This window comes from Aptenodytes forsteri, unplaced genomic scaffold, assembly GCF_000699145.1.
Source record: "Aptenodytes forsteri isolate BGI_AS27 unplaced genomic scaffold, ASM69914v1 Scaffold266, whole genome shotgun sequence".
Classification (NCBI taxonomy): Eukaryota; Metazoa; Chordata; class Aves; order Sphenisciformes; family Spheniscidae; genus Aptenodytes; species Aptenodytes forsteri.
The window spans coordinates 646,880-667,454 of NW_008794109.1; the positions used below are offsets into that span (position 1 = coordinate 646,880).

Here is a 20,575-nt window from a genome sequence, read left to right on the forward strand (position 1 = left end):
AAATCTAAAACACAGCACTGTACCAGCTACTAGGAAGGAAATTAACTCTATCCCTGCTGAAACCAGGACAGATGGCTTTTTGGAATAAGAAAAGCATTACAGTCTCCAGATTCACTAGTCCCAGGATTTGTAAGACTTCAACACTAACAGGCCTATATAACCCTAAAATGCAGTAGTAATCTGTGATTTAAATGCTTGATCATTTACCTGTATCATGTGATACAGATAAAGGTGATTAGAATAAGAGGACAGAATTTTCATAGAAAAAGATGGGTCCTGTAAGGGTGCTCCCATGTTGGTTTCAGTGGTAATGGTTCGAAATCAGATTCAAGGACAGCAGCCTCAGAAGAACAGGAAAGATAAAACCTCTAATTGTGTTTATTATGGAATTTGATGCATTTATGAAAGGCTTTCCCTGCAACATGTTCCCTCATATCAGGGGAGCTGTCAGTGACCTGGGAGGTCACCTCAGGATGCTTAGGGGCATGTGTATTTTACCCAGGTTAGTGGTTATTAATTTTCATTGCTGTCAGCGTGACAACTTTGTAACTTTATGGTCCTTCATTTCCTCACTTAGAAACCGGGGATGGTAATTTATCATGCCAGTATCCTGAGTATTGAAAGTTAGCATCTATCAACTGCAACTTTGTCAATGAACAGAAGCAGCTGTAGATGTTATGTCTTTTATAACTCTTCTGTCCGCATATAGGCACTACGGGATCCTCCAAAACTTTTATTTTCTGTGCATATGTAACTGTTCATAAAATTGCATGCAAGAGTGCAATCTTAAATATCTGTTGCTCTAATTAAGCATCTCTTCAAAATGTCTTGTTAGTAGGGCATACTGGAAACCCTGTGAGTACCTGTTTTTCAACTCTTATTGTGTTCCTCCTTCACTATACTGTCACTTTAGCAAATGATTGCTCCATGATGTGATCCATGATCAGAAAAAGGGTGTCGTGGTTTAACCTCAGTCGGCAACTGAGCACCACGCAGCCGCTCGCCTCACTCCCCGCCCCAGGTGGGATGGGGGAGAGAATTGGAAGAGCACAAGTGAGAAAAACTCGTGGGTTGAGATAAAAACAGTTTAATAATTGAAATAAAATAATAATAAAAATGTAGTAGTAATAATAATAATAATACACAAAGCAAGTGATGCACAATGCAATTTCTCACCACCCGCCAACCGATGCCCAGCCAGTCCCTGAGCAGCGGCCCCCCCGGCCAGCTTTCCCCAGTTTATGTACTGAGCATGACGTCACATGGTATGGAATATCCCTTTGGCCAGTTTGGGTCAGCTGTCCTGGCTGTGCATGGGAAACTAAAAAGTCCTTGGCTAGTGTAAGCATTACCTAGCAACAACTAAAACATTGGTGTGTTATCAACATTGTTCTCATCCTAAATCCAAACCACAGCACTGTACCAGCTACTAGGAAGGAAATTGACTCTATCCCAGCCAAAACCAGGAGAAAGGGCTTTTGCAATTGCTGCTCATTTACTGAAAGCTCCTGTTACCAACACCTATCAGCCTGTCTGGAAACTCCCATGGAGGAGAGAGTGCTTAGGTACCAATAGTCTTAACGAAGGAAAACATAAGGACTCTTGCACCATGCAGGTGGTTACCTGCACACTCAGACTGATCTGTGCAGCAACAGCTCAGCCACAGCCTGTTTTGCAGTGCAGCCCATCTACTGTAAAGTCTTTTGTCCTGGGTGAGCCAAGTTGAGAAGGGATGATGCATTGTTCTTCTATGCCTTTATCACAACCAAATTGCAATCTAATTTGGGGGATGTTTGTTCAGGGGATAGCTTGCATATGGCCTTTTGATGGGCACCTTGTGAATGGGTCTGGCTCTCAGCCAAACAATAGTGATGCTGGATAATGCACTAAGACAGGCATTCACTTTGCTGAAGAACGTGTGATTCTCCTTCTGAAGGAGAGTGTGATGCAACTTGATCTACTGGAGAAGTTTGGATTTAGTTCAAAAACTTTGTCCTAAACAGGCTTTTGCATCATTCCTTATGGTACTTTCACTGGTGACAGCTAGGCAGGCATTTCAGATATACAGACACTGTTTTGAAGGATTGTTTTTATACCTACGATTTGACATTTACATGACTTTCTTTTGTGAAGGCTGACAGCACTGCTTGCTGGAACGACAGCTGCTCTGCTCTATAAGAAAGGCCAAACACACAATCACAGCATTTTGTCCTGCTAAAGCTTTGCCAGTCTGTTTTCTGTGGCCATTTCTCTATGACTGTCTGAAAACCTTTATGTTGGAATTTTTTTTGGAGAAGAGAGAAAAGTAGTCAGACCTCATTTTGCTGTTTATTAGGAAAACTAAGATATGTAGGAAAGGTGCTGGTGGGGAGTGAAATATAGCTAACTTAAAGCAGAATGAGGACAGGGCTTCAAAGGGAAGGCATGGATATAATTTTAGGTGGAATTTAGCTTAGTACTTGCTACAAATGGACCTCTAACTGTGTATATTAAGTGAAATCCTGACTTCATTGAAGATAAAGGCAGTATTCTGATTGATTCAATGAGGCCAGGGTTTCACCTATGGCTGGTATGATCTAATAGGTCATTGCTAATTAAGAGCGTATGTGGCCTCAATTCTTGCTGGTGGAATTAAATATCTGAGCACCAGTCACTGAGGGAATGGGCAAGGAACTGGTCTCTGAAAGAGTGGTCTGGAGAAGCCGTGCTATGGATTACTGTACACTGGATAGCTTGATATAGAGAGAAGTTTTTAGCATAGTGGCCAGTATGACTTCTCCAAGATGAGAGAAAAGTAAACCAAACACAGTAGGTCCAAAGAGACAGTTCAACAGAAAAAAAAAACCAAGAGAGAAACCTGGTACAGCCACAGACATTACTGGACTCGAGGGCGCTGAGCCTGAGGAGGACTGTAAGAGATGAATGCTCTGCATCGCTCCCCAGCAATATATTGTGTGCATAATAACATGTAGATTGTAGGCAATCACTGTCTATTTTCTGTGACGAAAAATCCTTTCATTACAAGCAGATTTGATAATATTTATATTTCAGTTCCAGAACTCTCGCTGGCTGCTGAGGTGCTCCCCTACCTGTCTCTGCCCTCATGCCTTTTGCCTAGAAAAATATGTAAGAAGGGAAATGGACTTGGTCCCAAAGATCATCGACCCGTTGGAGCAGGTCCAGAGGAGGGCCACAGAAGTGATCAGAGGGATAGAACACTTCTCCTATGAAGAAAGGCTGGGAGAGTTGGGGTTGTTCAGCCTGGAGAAGAGAAGGCTCCGGGGAGACCTTTTTGCAGCCTTTCAATACTTAAAGGGGGCTTATAAGAAAGATGGGCGCAGACGTTCTAATAGGGCCTGTAGCGATAGGACAAGGGGTAACGGTTTTAAACTAAGAGAGGCCAGATTCAGACTAGACTCAAGGAAGACATTTTTTACCGTGAGGGGGGTGAAGCGCTGCCACAGGTTGCCCAGAGAGCTGGTGGGTGCCCCATCCCTGGAAACATTCAAGCTCAGGTCGGACGGGGCTCCGAGCAACCCGACCTAGTTGAAGATGGCCCTGCTCATTGCTGGGGGGTTGGACTAGATGACCTTTAAAGGTCCCTTCCAACCCAAACTATTCTATGATTCTATGATCTCAAAACTATAAATGAACATGCTCTCTAGAAAGAAAAGCAGCTGTTTCTCATTAACATGCACTGGATCCCAGCAGTGTCATTAACATGCTGATGCATCTAACATAAGCCTCAAAATGCCAGGTTTCATAATTGGGCCCCGAAATCTCACTCTAGGCTTGAATATGGCCTTCAAGGTCCATATTAGAATAGGATATTTTTCCTGCTTTTTAAAGGAGGGGATAAATGTTAAGCTTAGATTTTTTTCAAGTGCTCTATGTTTCAATATGATAGGCTTTAGATTTTTAACAGTGTGTTTTTAAGGTTGTTGATCTGCTGACATGAGCAGATTGGTTTTGTGGCGAGGAATGAAAGGGTGATGGTATTCAGGGATGAGAGGTTGCCCTGAAGTTCATGCTGTGCTTCTCCTCCTCGCCTGCAACACTCTTACCTCCCTTCCAGCTCTACTCAGCCGTCCTGTAGATTTGCACACCCTATACAAAGCAGGAATGAGTGGACCAATCTCCCTCCTCTTTCCCATGTGCTGCTCTGCTGGCTTGTACGTCTTGACATGTTTCTCCCCAGCTCCACTGGAAAGAAGGGGCAGGATGTTTCCCCTCAGAAGAGGACTCCAGGTTGCAGATGAAGATGTGCTAAGGAGGGCCATAAGCTCTACCTCTGTTGTCAGAGTTTTCCTCATGATTAGCTCTAAGCAGACACACATGGTGTATGCACTAATTTCAGGTGTCTCCTTTTCTCAGTGAGTCGAGTGTTTGGGAGTCGGTTCCAGTTCTCTTCCACCTCTGCTGACCTGCTTGCTGTCCAGGGCCCCAGCTTCTTTACTGCATCAGTTTCTTATCTTCTTTGCCTTGCAGATTAGGGTAATCATACTGCCCTACCTGACACATTGTTGGAAAAAGACACATGAAAAATCTGTGGCACTTGGTAGTTCTGGAAGCAGGGGCTTACAAAGAGCAACACAGTACACTTGAGAGGACAGAAAAAGTTGTGGTTGTTCAGGAGACCACTGTTGTTGCTTCGTAAATCCACTCATCCAAAGTCTACAGTCCTTCTTTTCTTCCCACAAATATTTTTTTATTTGCCATGCAGACAACCAACTTCCCAACAGTCTCACTTTGGAGCTGGTGGTTTTCAAAAGTGTGGTTTGATAACTTGATTTAAACTGATGTAAATTCGGATCCCTGCTAAAAAGAAGATCCCGTGATATATTGACACCTTTTTTGTCCCAGCACTTGTGATACTGCTGCTTTATACCGAGCTGACTCTGGAAGCTGATCTGGCTGAAAACTCTCCCAGCCAAAGTGGTGGTGGGGAAGGAATTTTCAGCCTGTTTGTCAAACTGCATCTGAAATGGCAATACAGGTTCTAGCTACAAAAACGTATTGCTTGGGATGTCTACTTATCACCAGTTTTGCATCATTAAGTGTTATGCATTCTTGGCCTAATATAATTGCAGCAGATTGCACACATGAACTGTTAATTATTTTATTTTAAAACAGAAATTGCGGAACAGGAAAATAACATTCCAATATGTTTGCTTTTGGAGCTAACCTACCAGGGCAATCTGTTAGTTTGATAATGGTTAAACTCGCAAGCCCTTGCCTCAACGGGGTGCAGTAGGGTACCATTAAGGCAGCCATCTGTTGAACATATATACTGGAGGCATGAATTGCCTTGCATTTTGGGTTTCTGGCTAGTTATAATGTAGTCATGTTCTCTGGATGCCACTGATCTGCACTGAAAAATGCATAGAAAGATCAGAGTTCAGTGAAAGGTAAGCATCCAACTTTGGGATTGATGACTGAGAACCCGTCAGAAGAGCGCTAGGTACGGAGCAGGGAAGAGGTGAAACCTCGTGGGCGTACACATGCTCATAGTAAAAGCTACTCTATGGCAAAAGTCTTAGCTGCTTGAGTTGCTTAGTGATTCAATAGATCTGTAAAACTCCATTTGCAGACCAAGACTACCATTACGTTGGGCTGATTCATCAGGATGAGCAGCTAAAACAAGTTAAATTCTATCAGAGTTTTCCTGCATCAATTTAAAAATGAATTTAGTTGGCTCTAAATGGACACTTGTTTTAGTATCTTGAAGAACTGACTTTCCTCTATTAAAGCAGAATAATGTATCTATATGGTGCCCTAACTTGAACAGTACATAAAGATTAGTAAATAAGACCCCATTAAAAATACTTATAATGTAAGTAACATGGGTCCCAACAGCCTTTCTAATGTCCATTAATGCTTATTCTGAGGATCAGAGCTCATTTTACTGAGCCATTTAGTCAAACCGTGTGATTATTTAGAAAGTTAATTCATGCATACTAAAATCTAGCTTAAGTAATGCAGAGGGTAGGAGGTAAAACTCTATGGAGACGATAGTCCTTTTTGTTATTTAATGATCAGCCATAATTAACTTGCAAATTTGAAATAATTAGAACAAATTAAAGGTATTTAACTTTGCCTCCCTAAAGAAAAATTCAAATTGCACCAAATGCAGCTTTAAATTATTCAAGTCTCAGAGGTCTGTGCTGGGTTTTTTTACAATGCCTTTTCTATGATGAGAATACCAATCTGCTTTTTGTCAGAAAGCATCCTATCAAGTAATTGTTCTTTGTGTCTAATAAATGACAGCTATTCTTCTTTGTAAAAGTATTTCAGTCTCTGAAGACTACATCAGCATTTCCATGGCATTTTAATTCAATAAAACAAAAGGTTAATGTTTTTCTACTTTTTAAGGAATGCAAATACTAGCAGTATTCAATGGGTCCTGAATGACATTTAAAATTTGCCATTCACACTCAGCAGGGATATCGCGATATGAGGCTCAGCCAAGATGGAAAAAACGTTCAAGGTGTGTTTTCCTTTGTTGGTGATCTACTTCGATATTCATAAGGAGGCAGCAGTGCTGAGACTCGCTTCTTTTCTGGCGATGGTACTCTACAACTCCTGCCTTAGTACGTAGGTTAGGTAGGTTAATAAGCTCTTTATTTAGACAGTCGTCTCTGTTGTGTAGTTTCAGGGAATAGCATGAAAATTCATCGGATATCATGGTGCCCTGCAGGAAGTCAGACTAACCACGCTGCATTTGAGTGATACGATGGATTGTTGGATTTGAAGATAGAGAAGGACCTGTTTTGTCGCTTAATCTCTCTAGCTATACATAACTGATCCCTTTGGATCATATGTTAGTTTTAAATTTTCCAGGTTGCAATAGTCACATAATTCATTTTACTAATTAGTCCACAGGTGAATGAGTAACTATGATCTGAAATAGATTTTTGTTTTCCTTATGTTTTCTTTGTTTAATTTTGGTACGTTGTTAATTGTTGAATTTTTGTATCTCTCTGCATGATCCCTTTCCCTCCTTGGTCTGCACACCTCTTACATTAAGTGTGTGTCATTTTAAGATTGGACTGTCTATCCTTACTTGATCAAAACTTTAGCATGAGCTTTCTTTTATTAAATATTAAAGAACCAGGCTCTAATTAATTGTTTAGTGAGCTATAAATGCAAATACACTTGCTTTTGTTATTTCCTCATAAATTAGCTTCTGTAACTTCTTCTTGGTGTCTGTTTCTGTTTGAATTGCCTCTGCCATAGTGTTATTTAAACCAGAACTCGATATTCTAGAGGTAACCACACCATGTAAAAGGTATCGCAGTGAACCAGTGGAGTAATCGCCTCCTCATCTACAAGCCAAAGGGCACTGTCTTCACAGAAGATCTGTAGATTGTAATTAAATGTACTTTAAAAACTCAGAAAGCATCCAAATAATGACAACCTCAGTGCTTTTAAATGCTGTTAATCATCCAAGTACAGGCAAATGGAATATCAAGTCCTGTATTATCAGAGAAATCTGGCCAAGTATTACACTGTTAAGCCTCTTTAAACAGTTATTAGGTTCCAAACCCACCTCTTGCTGTACTCTGGATTGTGTGAATTAGTAGGTTAATAATTTCATATAAATCAAATAAGATACTAATTTAGTCCACCATAAATTTTAGTAACACTTTGCAATATTTTTAGTGGTCACACAGTTAGAAGCCCTAAAGTAAATGGAGGTTATTCAAAGAAGTTTTATCCAACACTTCAGCCAGTTATTACAGGTCTTAAGCCATTATATAATGTTCTGCATTAATAATACAGGAGTAATACTAATTGTCCAACAGGCGCAGTGGGCCCTATTAAACTATGGCTTATACAGTACATCGATTTGAAACTTTTAATTTAGCCACCATTTTGGAACATCAGATTTCTGCTTTTTCCTCAGACGTACAGTAACTTCAGTAGTGTAAGCTTTTAGGTAAAAGATTCTTGTGAATCAACCTCCACAATGCTGTATCCCAAATAATACAAACTCAGTGGCAGTCTTTGGGTTGCCCATGTAAAACTGGTGCTTAAACAGGAAAAAGATTTGTTTAATCTTCTGTTAACTTAGGAAAGCTGTATGTCACTCCCATGATTCCAAATAGAGCAATATAATCTTGGGATGAATTTTATTCCTCCATGTGGATAATCCAGAGATTTTTTTATGTTTTTAATTGCTTTTTATAATGATGACGGGGCTAATGGTGTATACATGTTGGGAATCCTCATTTAAAGCAGTAGTTGTTTCCCAGAGAGCAGAATTTGAAAGCAGTAGATTGTCTTTACTGAAAGAAAGATGGGTCTCCATAGCCTCCTGTCTTCCCAAAATGTTTTGTGATTGCCTGTGTCTGCAGAGACTGAAGGCATGCTTGCTCCACATCACCAAATTTGCCTCCTGGCTCTGTCTGTACAGTGTTTATGATCTTGTACTGAAGTTCATCTTGAACCATAATGGTTCTGGTTAGCTTTCTCTTTTCTTACTCTACTCAAACTGCTGCACTTGCTGCAACAGATACTCTCCCACCAGTTTGCTCATACATTCTTTATCCTGCTTGCAAGTACCTCTGTTCATTCATTTCACCTCTTTTTGTCTTATCTCCTCTCATCCCTTTTCCTCTTGAATCAATGTATCACCATCCTTGGAGGTATTTAAAAGACGTGTAGATGTGGTGCTTAGGGACATGGTTTAGTGGTGGACTTGGCAGTGTTAGGTTAATGGTTGGACTTGATGATCTTAAAAGTCCTTTCCAACCTAAACGATTCTATGATTCTATGATCTGCTTCCCTTTTGCAAACCATGACTCCAGTTTTCTCTTCACATAATCTTCTCTGTTTCCCCTTTATCCTAGCAAAGTGAGCATTTTTTTAATTACTCTTTCTTCCAACCTTGCTCCACTGTGCTGGACAAAGTACTTTCTGTATCTTCATCCCACTTGTCCTGTCCTAACCACTCAGGAAATCCAGGACCTAATGCTTTAGGGAATGTGCCAAATGCCACAAAACTCCAAATATAATTGTCAGAGTGTTTGCCAGCTGCTGATAACCAAAGACTGCTGATAAAGTAGGTTGGTAACTCTTCAACCCTTAGGCATCCTACTTTCAGACATTGTCAATGGATTCAACAAGAGCTCAACCAGCAGCATGACGGTTACACTTCTGGAGAGTGGAAGTGGGGGAGAGGCCTGCGTGCAGTGTTAAAAGGGCTGAATGCGTCATGTAATAGCGTGAGCTTTCTTTCCTCCCAGTGCACCGGTGTTGAAACGTGAAGATTATTTTCTGAGGACACCTGCAGTGAGCAAAACCTCCAGAACACCAGGGAGCAGTGGTGGGAGCAGTTCGGGGAAGAAAATGGTTGGTTTTGGTGCAAATGTGGAAGATGGGCAAACCCTTCTGATGCAAACCAAGAGGGAAGGCAACAAGTCAAAGAAAGGTAAGGGGATGCATACTGTATTGCAGGGCCATAAGTGTGCTGATGGCATTTAGAAATTGTATATATGTGTTCAAGAGCATATCAGTAAAATGCACAATTAGAGGGATAAGATTGCAAGTTGCTTAAAACAACCCAAGAGAAGGTAGCTACGTTTAAAGTACTAAAAAGCATAGAAAGCCTTGTAAATAACAAGTGATCTTCTTGGCTGGTGTTCCTGATGGAAAGGAAAAAATAGCCCTTTAATCTCAAAAAGGTACTTCAACAATTCTTCTTCCTTTCCCAGCAAGCAGAGAGAATAAGTGCAGTGGGACTTGCTCTTGAAATGTAATCTTCTTCATATTCTTTTCCTCCCCAAGTAATGGCTCCACCATCACAACCTGATATTTTGCCACACAGGGATGTCTGTACGGCTAGAATCTATCCTGCTCTTAGCTTAGTACCTCCACTTAAGGAGCAGAGAAGCAGTCTCTCTTAGGAAGAGAAAGGGTTGGGAACAAAAGCAGCTTGGATGTTTCACTGCCAAGCCTTGAACATAATCCTTGGTTCAATTATGAGCTAGATTTTTTTTTTTTTTATTTTAACTTGTCAGCCAGTTTGCTGTATATGTCAGCATAAAAATAAAGAAAATGGCAAAATGAGAAGAAATGTGGTGCAGTTCTCAAAGGAACAAATAACTTGTGTTATTGGTTAAGACCGTACCAACATTAAAAAGCAGTCCCTGTGAAGAAACTTTCAAAAGGGTATCATCAGCATGGACCCAAACAGTGGCTGAGGTTAATCTCTTCCAAGGCACAGCTACAAAAGTTGGAAGCCTGTAAAGGGCCTGTGTCCAAAAAAATCAATTTCTAATTTGAAACAAAATCATTTTTGACTAACAGGGGTTCAGGACCCATTACTTTTGCTCTATAGTCTGCTGACATTTCACACTTTCTGTTGTGCACAATGAATCCTAATAGTCATTTTATAGCATTGCTACACCAATCAATTTAAGCAAGAGAAAGCCGTTACAATTCTGCAAAGTTTCAGGGGCAATTTTCACTGATGGTTTTCTTTTATGTTTTTTTCAGCTATCATTTTTTTCTTCTTTTTTCCTCTTCCTTCTCCCCCCTCCTTCTCAATACTGTAGTGATGAAATTGAGATTTTTCACAGTTGGATGATGGGTTTTGTTTCTTGGATAGGGATAGTCCCCAAAAAGTAATTTATTTTCCATAGATGCGGAGAAAAAATCCAACCTGGCCTCTCCTTCATTCATTCATTTCATTTTGTAGTACTTACGAGAAGTAACAAGCTGCACCTGGCTATTACACATAGCAACTGAGCTGCACCTATGCTGATTTAGTGATCGTGGTGGTCAGCATAATGTCTGAAGATGGTGGGTACCTTTTGCAAACACTTACTGGGATTGCTAGCTTTGAAGATGTAGAGCTGCATGGCAAAATTTAACTTATACTTTGGCACTTGCTGTGGTACCAGATAAAGTTCAGAGAAATGCTTTCAAGCTGTGGAACAACCTCAGGTCTATTACTGATTTGAATGGCTTGTTTATCACAAGGCAAATTACCTAGCACTAATCACTGAAGTTGAAGTCTTCTGTATTTAGTACCTTTTTAATTAGCTTCCCTCTCTTATGTGTTTGGACTCCTTTAACAAGCATACACACATACTTGTAAGGTGTTTTTTCCATCTTTGGGGATCACCAGGGCACAATGTCAAGTTTCATAATTCTAGTTAGCTCTGGACTTAGCTGTCTCTGTCCTTGCTTCTGCTGGATCTTCCCATCTGTTGCTGACCTGGGATTTCTGCTTCAGAATTTATTTTTTTTATTAGGAAGCAATTATGTAGCATCTCGCAAAAATAAAATGAGGGATGCTAACATTGTTTTCTGTGGTGAAATTTATAAAAATACAGTGTTTGCCTTACTGCGTCAGAGTGCTGAGCCAGCAAGCCTGGGGGTCAGTCTCGGACAATGTTCAGTACCTGTTGTGTCAATACGAAGTGATCCCTCTACTGCAGTGTGTTTACCTGAGCTCTAGCTAAGCCATGCGATGTGGGAAAGGGGAATGAAGCCAACAAGATGACAACTTGAGGCATGAAACAATGTTATTTAGCCACATACCTTAAGGTGGCCTTTTGGTCAGAAAACAGCAGTCAGATGTTAACCTATTGCTACAGAGGTTTATTCTTCTCATGCCTTGATCTGTCTTGTCTATTTAAATTGTAAATTCTTCAGGATGGAGACTCTCTCCAAGCACACCTTAGTGCAGTGCCAGTGCTGGTGTGGGCCTTTGGGCTCACTGTATAATCTTCCTGTACCACTAGGAATGGTGAGTGCATTTGGAGGATGGTGCAACTCATGATAGTGTCCCTCCACAGCAACATAGGCAGTCGTACCAGATTTTGGTGTTGTCTTGTTCAATTACCTTTGTCTTCTTAGACCTTTTTTTTCTTTTTTTTTTTTTTGGGGGGGGGGGGGGGGGCGCGGGGCGTGGAGATAAAATGTTTAATCAGGAAACCATTCCCATGCTGGAATGGTGGAAGGCTTTATTGCTCACAGGACTGCTCACTTACTGTGAATGCAGTGAGTTTGGAAAGGGTGATTACCTAATAAACCCACTTTTCCTTTCTCCCTGCAGATGTTTAGTAATGGGGAGAAGAGCATTGTTAACCTGGTCCCATCACCTCATGGCGTGAAAGGGGCACTTCTGCTCAGGGTAGAAACTTACTGGATGAGCTCAGGCAATCAGCTTTTATTCTATTCCTGTTGCTTTTTGTCTGCTATTCTTGTTTGCTCCTTAATTTTTATTCCTGTACTTTAGCAGGTTTTGGTGTCTTGTAGCCAAACTTTTTTAGTTTTACCAGCAAAACTTTAAGCAGATGAAGCAATACTCAAGTCTCAGATCTTTTCAGCAATGTATTGTTTTTATTGGTGTCTCCAGCAGCTATGTCAATTTGTACTAAAATCTAACAACTTGTCTAGTTAAAAAGCACTGGAGTACAGAAATGTGTGTTTCTCTTCCTTTCTGCCCTGGGAAATTTTGCTTTTGGGCTGGGAAGCTAAAATAGATTCTGTCCATTGCATTCTGTAATATTGGGTACTTTACTTCTCTGCATTTCTGTTTAAAGTCTTCCTTTTCACTCCCGTCCTGAAATATCTCTGCATTGAAACAAAGAACTATTTTTCCCTTTGTATCTCTTTGGGGGGACATAGCATCTGCATGATATTGTATAGCATGCATAGCTTTCCTTTCCATATGTAAAAGAAAAAGCCGGAGAAGGAAAATTATTTTAGCTCATAGAATCTGTGCTTTTCCAGGGGCTGATTTTTCTGTACAGTGTTTGTTTTTCAGTAGGTTTTCTAATGTAGCTTCTTAGGGATTCAGGATCTGGAACTTCTTCCCCTGAGGGAAGACTCTTCTCTACAATCGAATAGAGCAATTAGTTAATATTAGTGAAGCGCTTTGAAGATGTGAAGTACTATATAAATGTTAAGTATTATGAATATTATTATTATTCAATTCATAAAGATTTCTTTCATGATTATCAACCTAGATTTCCCTTTGGTTACTTTCATCCTATTACTGCTTGAACCAGCCTCAACTGTATTTCTTCGTTCTTAGTGTTTACACTTTCAAAATGTAGACTGCTGTATTTCCCCACTTTCTTCATGTTTTAGTTGTTTGTTTCTCAAGCAGGAATATACTGCAATTTGAATTTTCTCAAATGAGTCTTTAATCTACTTTAAATCATTCTGATACCAAGTTAACCAAATTGAAAATAGTATTCTTAACATTACCATTTAGAAGACATGTATAATTGCTTTGGGGGTAGCTTGTCTTGCAAGCTTACATCTAGTTTGTTTTTTGCTATTCTTTGCTACTCCAGGTTCTCTCCATTGGTGTCAGGATCTAGATTAGCACACCATACATGAGCTTTTTTTTTTCCAACGGTGAACACGTCTATTCTTTTTCCATGTTTCTTGCTTCTGTAGATCATCTGCAGGGTCTCCAGTCTCATACTGTCTTCCAACACCTGTAAATCTAATTAATTTGCTGTCATTTGTATCACCCCAGTTCTCTCTGACTTTTCATAAATAATTACCAGTCACTTCATAAATTCATTAACTAATTCCCTTTAGCCCTGAAATATATATCCTTCACACTAAAGAATTTGTACCTCCCCAGCCCCTGATAATTTCTTTTCATCAGCTTTATATAGGCAGGTATTATACATCAACATGGTCTTCATTATCTCCTACTTGCCAATATTCCTTTATTTTTCCTCATAGTAGATTTTAAAATTATTAGTAGCTTGGCCATTTTAGGATCATTATTGATTTAATCTTTGTATATTCATAGACCTGCTTACTCTTTGGTGTTTCTTTTCTCTCAATCAACTTGTATGCCTTTTTCAAGATGTATTTTTAAACATTTTTTTGTTTAGATATGCACTTACTCGGGATTTCTTGCTACCTCTGTTTTATGTATGTGCAACCTAACAGCCTCAGTATATCCCTACTTCGTTCCTTTTCTTGTTTTCCATTTCTAGCCCTGTCAATATTTTCAAACTTGGGTCTTTGAATCTTTGGTGTTTCTTTTCTCTCAATCAACTTGTATGCCTTTTTCAAGATGTATTTTTAAACATTTTTTTGTTTAGATATGCACTTACTCGGGATTTCTTGCTACCTCTGTTTTATGTATGTGCAACCTAACAGCCTCAGTATATCCCTACTTCGTTCCTTTTCTTGTTTTGCATTTCTAGCCCTGGTAATATTTTCAAACTTGGGTCTTTGAACAGTCCCCTTGAGGCTGTATTGGCCACTTCCGAGTCCATATATTTTCTTTTTCAGAGAAATACATCTACTTTGCTGTGAATGTAGTATGTTGACAGTGTGCCAGCCTTTTCTCCTATTAGGAATTGAATATATTCTCCCATGCTCACCAGGTTTTTATTACTTCTGTATTAGTTTCTTAAAATCCAGCTGCCTCATTCCACTGTCATGTGAAATGATTTCTAAATATCTCTTATTTGATCATAAAGCCAAAAGTGTAAGCGAGAGGCTTCCAGTCTTTATATGCGTACCCACTCTTCTCATCATGGATTGGCACACTATCAAGTTACCAGGGACACACAAGCAACATATATCCCCATGATATTTCTAAGAGTTCCTTCACTGATAATTAACTCTTCGTTAGGCGAGATTTTTTCACTGCATGGTACTGAAGCACAATGCATTACAGCAGGGCGATAAGAGCCCTTTTTTTTTGTTAGCCTCCCTAGAATACATCTTAAAACTTGTGGGTTTACTATATTGTATATATTTTTATACATCTTAAATCAATGCAGTATTTTAAATAATCTTAATCCCTTGGACATGTGTAAATTTTGTGCTGAAGCTGCAACTACAACCTTGTTGTGTTGCTTCATGTTTCAGCATGGATGGTAGGTAATGTTGCTGTTCACAGAGCTGAGAAATATTTAGGCATGACAGAATCACCTAAAGAGCTGAACACTGATTTGACTTCAATTTTTGCTGAGACTTGTAGTTTTCCCTACTGTTTAGTTAAGTGATGTTGGTTGGACAGAGCTAATTAGGCTAGATTAAAAAAGCCCAAACCCACAGGCTTTTGTGTAATAGATCAGATTAGTCCTAATTTGCCTATTCCACTTACCTCTGACTACCTGTATGCAAGTTGTCTAACTAAATCCTATCTATAAAACCCAGTTCTCAGGTGGGTGGGTGAAAGATGGAAGATGGGTGGAAGATGGCTGGACCACCAGCCTCAGAGGGTTATCATCAGTCCAGCTGGCAGCCAGTTGCTAGTGGTTAACTGCTTAACATTAACAACCTGGACAGTGGGACAGGATTGTCCTTCATCAAGAACAACCTTCATCAAGTTTGCAGACAACACCAACCAGGGAAGCGGTCAGTATGCCGGAGGGTAGGGCCCAGTATTCAAGGGACCTTAACAGGCTGAGAAAATGGTTTGACATAAATTTGTTTAGGTTCAACAAAGGGAAATGCCAGTTCCTTCAGCTGGGTTGGACCAATCTAATGTAATGGGACCAACTGGGTGCTGACAACCTAGAAGGCAGTTTTGCCAGAAAAGAACTGGGTGTCCTGCTGAACAGCAAGTTGAACACGAGTCAGCAGTGTGCCTGTGTGATGGAGTAACCAAACCTCATACTGGGCCATAATAGCAAAATTGTGGTCATCAGGTTGATGAAGTGACGCTTCCCCTCTGATCAACTCTGGTGAGACTATATCTGTAGAGTGCTATGTTTGGGGTGTAGAGTGCTATGTTTGGGGCTCCACAGTGCAAGGAGGACATCAACAAACTGTAGGAAGTCTAGCAGAGGCAACCGGGACAGTCAGGGAGCTGGAGCGTATGACCTTCTGGGAGAGGCTGAGAAAGCTGGGTGCGTTCAGCCTTAAGAAGAGATGATTCAGCACAGATCTTACTGCTTTCTTCAGCTACCTAAGGAGAGGGTGTAGAGAAGAGGGAATGAAACTCTTCTTGGAATTCATCAGCAACAGAGCAAGAGACAATGGGAAAAACTTACAATTCAGGAAATTCTGATTAGCTATACAGAAAACATTTTTCACTGTGAGGCTGGTCAGACACTGGAACCAGAGAAGTTGCCCAGAGAGGTTGGTTCACTATCAGTGAAGACATTCAAAACCTAACTGGACAGGTGCCTTAAACCTGATCTTGTTGGTCCTGCTTTGAATGGAGGATTGCACTGCATGACCTCCAGACTTTACCTTTCAACCTGGACTATTTTGTAATTCAAGAGTTATTGGGAGGGGGGAAGAAGGAATGGACTAACAGTTCTATTTTATTGAAAGCAAAATACTGTTATAGTGATATTTACACTTGGAAAACTAAGATCTTGTAGCATGTCACGAGAACTGCATCTGTGAAACAAGCTGAATCCTGTGGATCACTATAAGAAATTATAACAGTGCAAGCCTATCAAACTTTGGGCAGTAAGATGGAAGTTGTACAGTGACTTATTCTACAGATTTGATTCTGTGTCATCCTGAAATGCATGCTATTCACAGTACTGCCAGCTGATGCGTTCTTTGATTGCCATTTCACTGTGTATATGGCACTCCAAAAATGTTGCAACTTTTAGTCCCAGTATTCTGTAATAATGCAGAATCACGAAACAGCTGTCCAAAACTTACTAGCCTTTGATGTCTGGCTTGTCTTCACTTCATTCCACAGGGACAACTTCAGGACCTAGGAAGGTTGTAGCCACATCTCCTGTGCTGATAGGCAGCAGCAAAGAGCTTGCAACCACAGCCCCATCACCAATCCAACATGACACTTCACGGTAAGCCCCTAGGTAATCTCTGGTTTAAGATTCTGCAAACACAGCCATCAAATTCTCCTAGATGCAGGGAAGTGGCTGAATTTCTGTGATATTTCATGTTAGCACAAGCTGGATAATATAAACTAAAAAATGCTGTATCCTTTTGACATTTATAGTAAGCCTTAAATTGCTTGTTAGAATAAGAAAAGCAGGAATATGCCAAGTTCTAACATTTTAATTTTACTTAGATTTTGAACAGAAAGTATTTTATGTTCCAAGTCCTGACACGTTAAATACATTTGTAAATAATTTGAATGGATGGTGTTAACCCCTGTTAGGTTTTAAATCCACTTGAAGATTTTAATCCCCCGTGTTCACTCCCCCCTCATATTTTATCAAATGGCATTTCTTTTAAAATGTTTTGTACCAGAGTTATTTTATGTTTAGTGACAAGCGACAAAATCACATTTAAGTCAGCATTCCTGATTATGCTATATATCTGCACTAAATGCACTGGAAAAGCAGCATTATCACTTCTGCTCCAATGAAGAAACAGAAAGCAGCATTGTTGTTAGACTTATGAGTCTAAAAACAACTTGTCTTCTTTAGGCAGGATAACAATTCTAGTGGTAAGTGCCTAGAAAAACAGCATACAATCCTTGCTTTTCTTTATCACATCCCACATTTTCTCATAATAAAATTTTTAGTTAAGCAACAAAGTAAATGCAGATTAAAATATGAATTTGCTGTATTTTACACCACTAGTTAGATGACTTTGTGCAGTGGGGTGACAAGAATGTATGACCGTTCACAAGAAAAGTTAAATGTCTCTTAGAGAACGAGAGGGCTTGAGTCAGATTTAATCTTCTCTTGGCCCAGTGGACTAGGAAAACGGATGCTTGATATCATCCCTGTATTCTTGGCAGCAGCTGGCAGTTTATTTCTATCTTCTGAGAGAACTTGCGATATATAATAGGTGAAAAACCACTATCAATATTGACAAATTTGTACTTACTTGCTATGGAAACAGTTTTTTTTTTTCTTCTGAAGGACGGGATGATAATTCTGGGAGGATTTAAGAACGGAGATAGATTGGGCTCTGTTTCCCGCAAGTAACTGTATGTTTAAACAAACAGAAACCACAAGATTGCCTAAGCATTTCTCTTAGAAGCATGGGTTACCTTTGCGAGCTGGTAATATCAGATAAAGAGTGTGTAAAGATACTGCTTGATAGGTCTAATAGTGATAAGTTGAGACTCCATTCAAGCGCTGAGGAGTAGATAGAATTATTCACATCATACAACAACTGCTCAGAAAAAGGAATTTTATTCAAGAGGATTAGTCCATGCTTTTCCACAGAGGGGAGTAAAATATTTGTTGAAATATGCTGTTAGAAATCATATCAGATAAAGTGATCAGTAAAAGGTGTCTGATTAGCTGTTATCCTTAAAGGTTTATTTTAGCAGTTGATGACAAATTTTGAAACATCCTGTATTTCTGGGGTGCTCTCCCTCATGCTTCCTCACTTCCTTTCTCTCCATTGGTGCTGTAAGTATAATTGACCACTTTAAGCAGCCATGTTGTGCTTTCCCTTACTCACGGCCTTCTCTAATTGAAAATAGTAAATGGACAAATATTTCTGTGGAGACCTAAAGCTGATCCTATCCTTCATCAAAAAACCTGCTTGGGCAGCAGGTCAGTCTCAATTTATCACTGCATGGTTATAAGCTTAGACTGCAGGTTTAACTAACTAAATTAATCAATATTGAGAATTATTGCTGCTTTTGTGCCACTAAAGTTAGGGTTTGTCAGCATGTTTGTTATAATCTGTGATTTGGGGGGGGTTAACAGCTTAACCACAACAGTTGGCATGGGCCTGAAACTTGCAGCACAAAGCCCTAGCCTAAGAACAAATTTATTTATTCGGCAGTACGTGTAAACCTAATTACTTTTGACTATTTAAATTTATAGGACTAGATTCAACTCATGTTTGTGCCAGTTTTAACTAGCACAAACCCTGGCACCCGGCAGTAGCAGCAATGGAAAGCCTGCCAAGGAGAAGGTGTTGGAAAGCGACAGAAGCTCCTTGCCAGCACAAGGCACCAGGGTGCTAGCGCAGCTTCTGGGGAGGGCTGGCTGGATAAGCAGGCATGGCAGGTAGAAGATGCGTTGGCTTGATAGCCTGTCTTGGCAGGGCTCAACCGGAGGCTTCAGTGTGTTACAGCTACCACCTGCTTGAGGACGAATCGCTGCAGTCCTACTTTATTCTCTCTCTTGGAACGGTTCATGGCTGGGACAAGAAATAAGTGTCCCTAGAAGGTGAAGGTGTGTGCTTTGAGAACCTTAGTGCTAGACCTGTAGAAGGACCAGACTTGAAGAATGAATGTGCACAAGGTGGTTTCAGTGATATCTCTGAAAGAAAAATAGCATTTCTTTATCTGGCATCCTGAGTTGGGCTGATAGTGGATTTCTTTGCCCATCATGCTTCTATGCATGCCTGTCGCTGCTTTTTGTAATACAGCCAAGCATTGCATGTTTGGTTATCCAATGTTCTTAAGCCAAGTGTCTACACCTGCATGAGCCCCTTGAAATTATGTTCACAGCAGGTCTGGAAAGCTTTTCTACTCCATGTGCTTATTTATGGAGACCAAAGCCGATATATTTGGAAAAAAAAAATCACAGGCAAGGTTGGGGCTGGGAAAATTTGGAAGAGTAAGTTTGTTCCTTACCCCTAAAGCAAAGCATAGTTCCTCTGACTATCTTAAACATTACGTTTTTGGTGACCAGGAACATCTTTTTCATAACTGGTGTTTGCCTAGAAGAAGGACTCTGGGTTTTGGCTGTGAGCTGGAACAGAGCTGTAAAGGGGAGGTAGTGCATTTGTATGCTTTCATTTAGTAATTAAGAAGTTTTTACATAAACTAGATCTTACCTTAGGTATAATCAGGTACTGATTTCAGCAAAACAAGTGATGTGTTGCGAAACAGAAGTGAAACTGCTCTAAATCAAAGTATTAGACTATTCTTTAAAAAAAAAAAAAAGTGTTGTAAATTGTGCCTTTGAAAGACCATTTAATTAGATTACAGCCCTGGTGCAATTGTCAGGCTCTCCCCACGCAGAAACAGTTGTAGTGTCGAGTTTGGCACAGTAAGTCCTATAACACTGCAGATAATCAGGCACTTAAAAAGACACAGGCAAAGGTTGTTCTGCTCACCATGGAAACAGATAATTCTCCTGTAACATTTTTCACTTTGGGCATCTAAGAAGTGAATTTAAGAACAGTTAGGTAAATTAAGGGATTGAGTGATGGTCTGGGATTTCAGCATTAAGCCTGTGTTTTCTTGTTGCAGTTTTAAATCAGAGCTTTAATGCTAGCTGAATGCATTATCTTGGAGTGAAGTTTCTTGTAGCCATTAAAATAAGTGATTTAGAAGTTCCTGCAATATGAATACTGTATTCAAGCTATATTATTAGCTGTTCGACTACAGTGGCCTGTTGGAGATTTTATAAACAGAGTGTATTGTGTAAATTTGTGTTTAGGGACATTTTAAAAACAAAACTATTTACTCAATTGCCCGGCACATCTCAGGTGAATGTGTATTCAGGGACTTTTAAGCAAATTAATATCTGATGTAAAATATAATGTGCAGAGTTGTATATTTAATAATGCACACTGGAGTAGTCTAGAGTAGATCTGTTATGCTGAGTGTTAGGAAATATGACAGTGATGAGATTTAAGCTTTTGCCTTACTTATGCAGTAGTTGCCTTTCAGATCTGTGCATGTTGGATGCTTAAATATGGTTCTGCTCTTAAGACGATACTA

General features: G+C 39.9%; 1 protein-coding gene across 1 annotated transcript in view; it reads left to right on the forward strand.

Annotated features, from left to right (window-relative positions):
* Positions 1-20,575, forward strand: part of KIAA1328 (KIAA1328 ortholog) — a 182,139-nt gene that overhangs the window by 132,935 nt on the left and 28,629 nt on the right. Inside the window, exons 8-9 of the mRNA XM_009275212.2 lie at positions 9,249-9,433; positions 16,664-16,772. Coding sequence (XP_009273487.2) covers positions 9,249-9,433; positions 16,664-16,772 — 294 coding nt within the window. The remainder of the gene's footprint in view (positions 1-9,248; positions 9,434-16,663; positions 16,773-20,575) is intronic.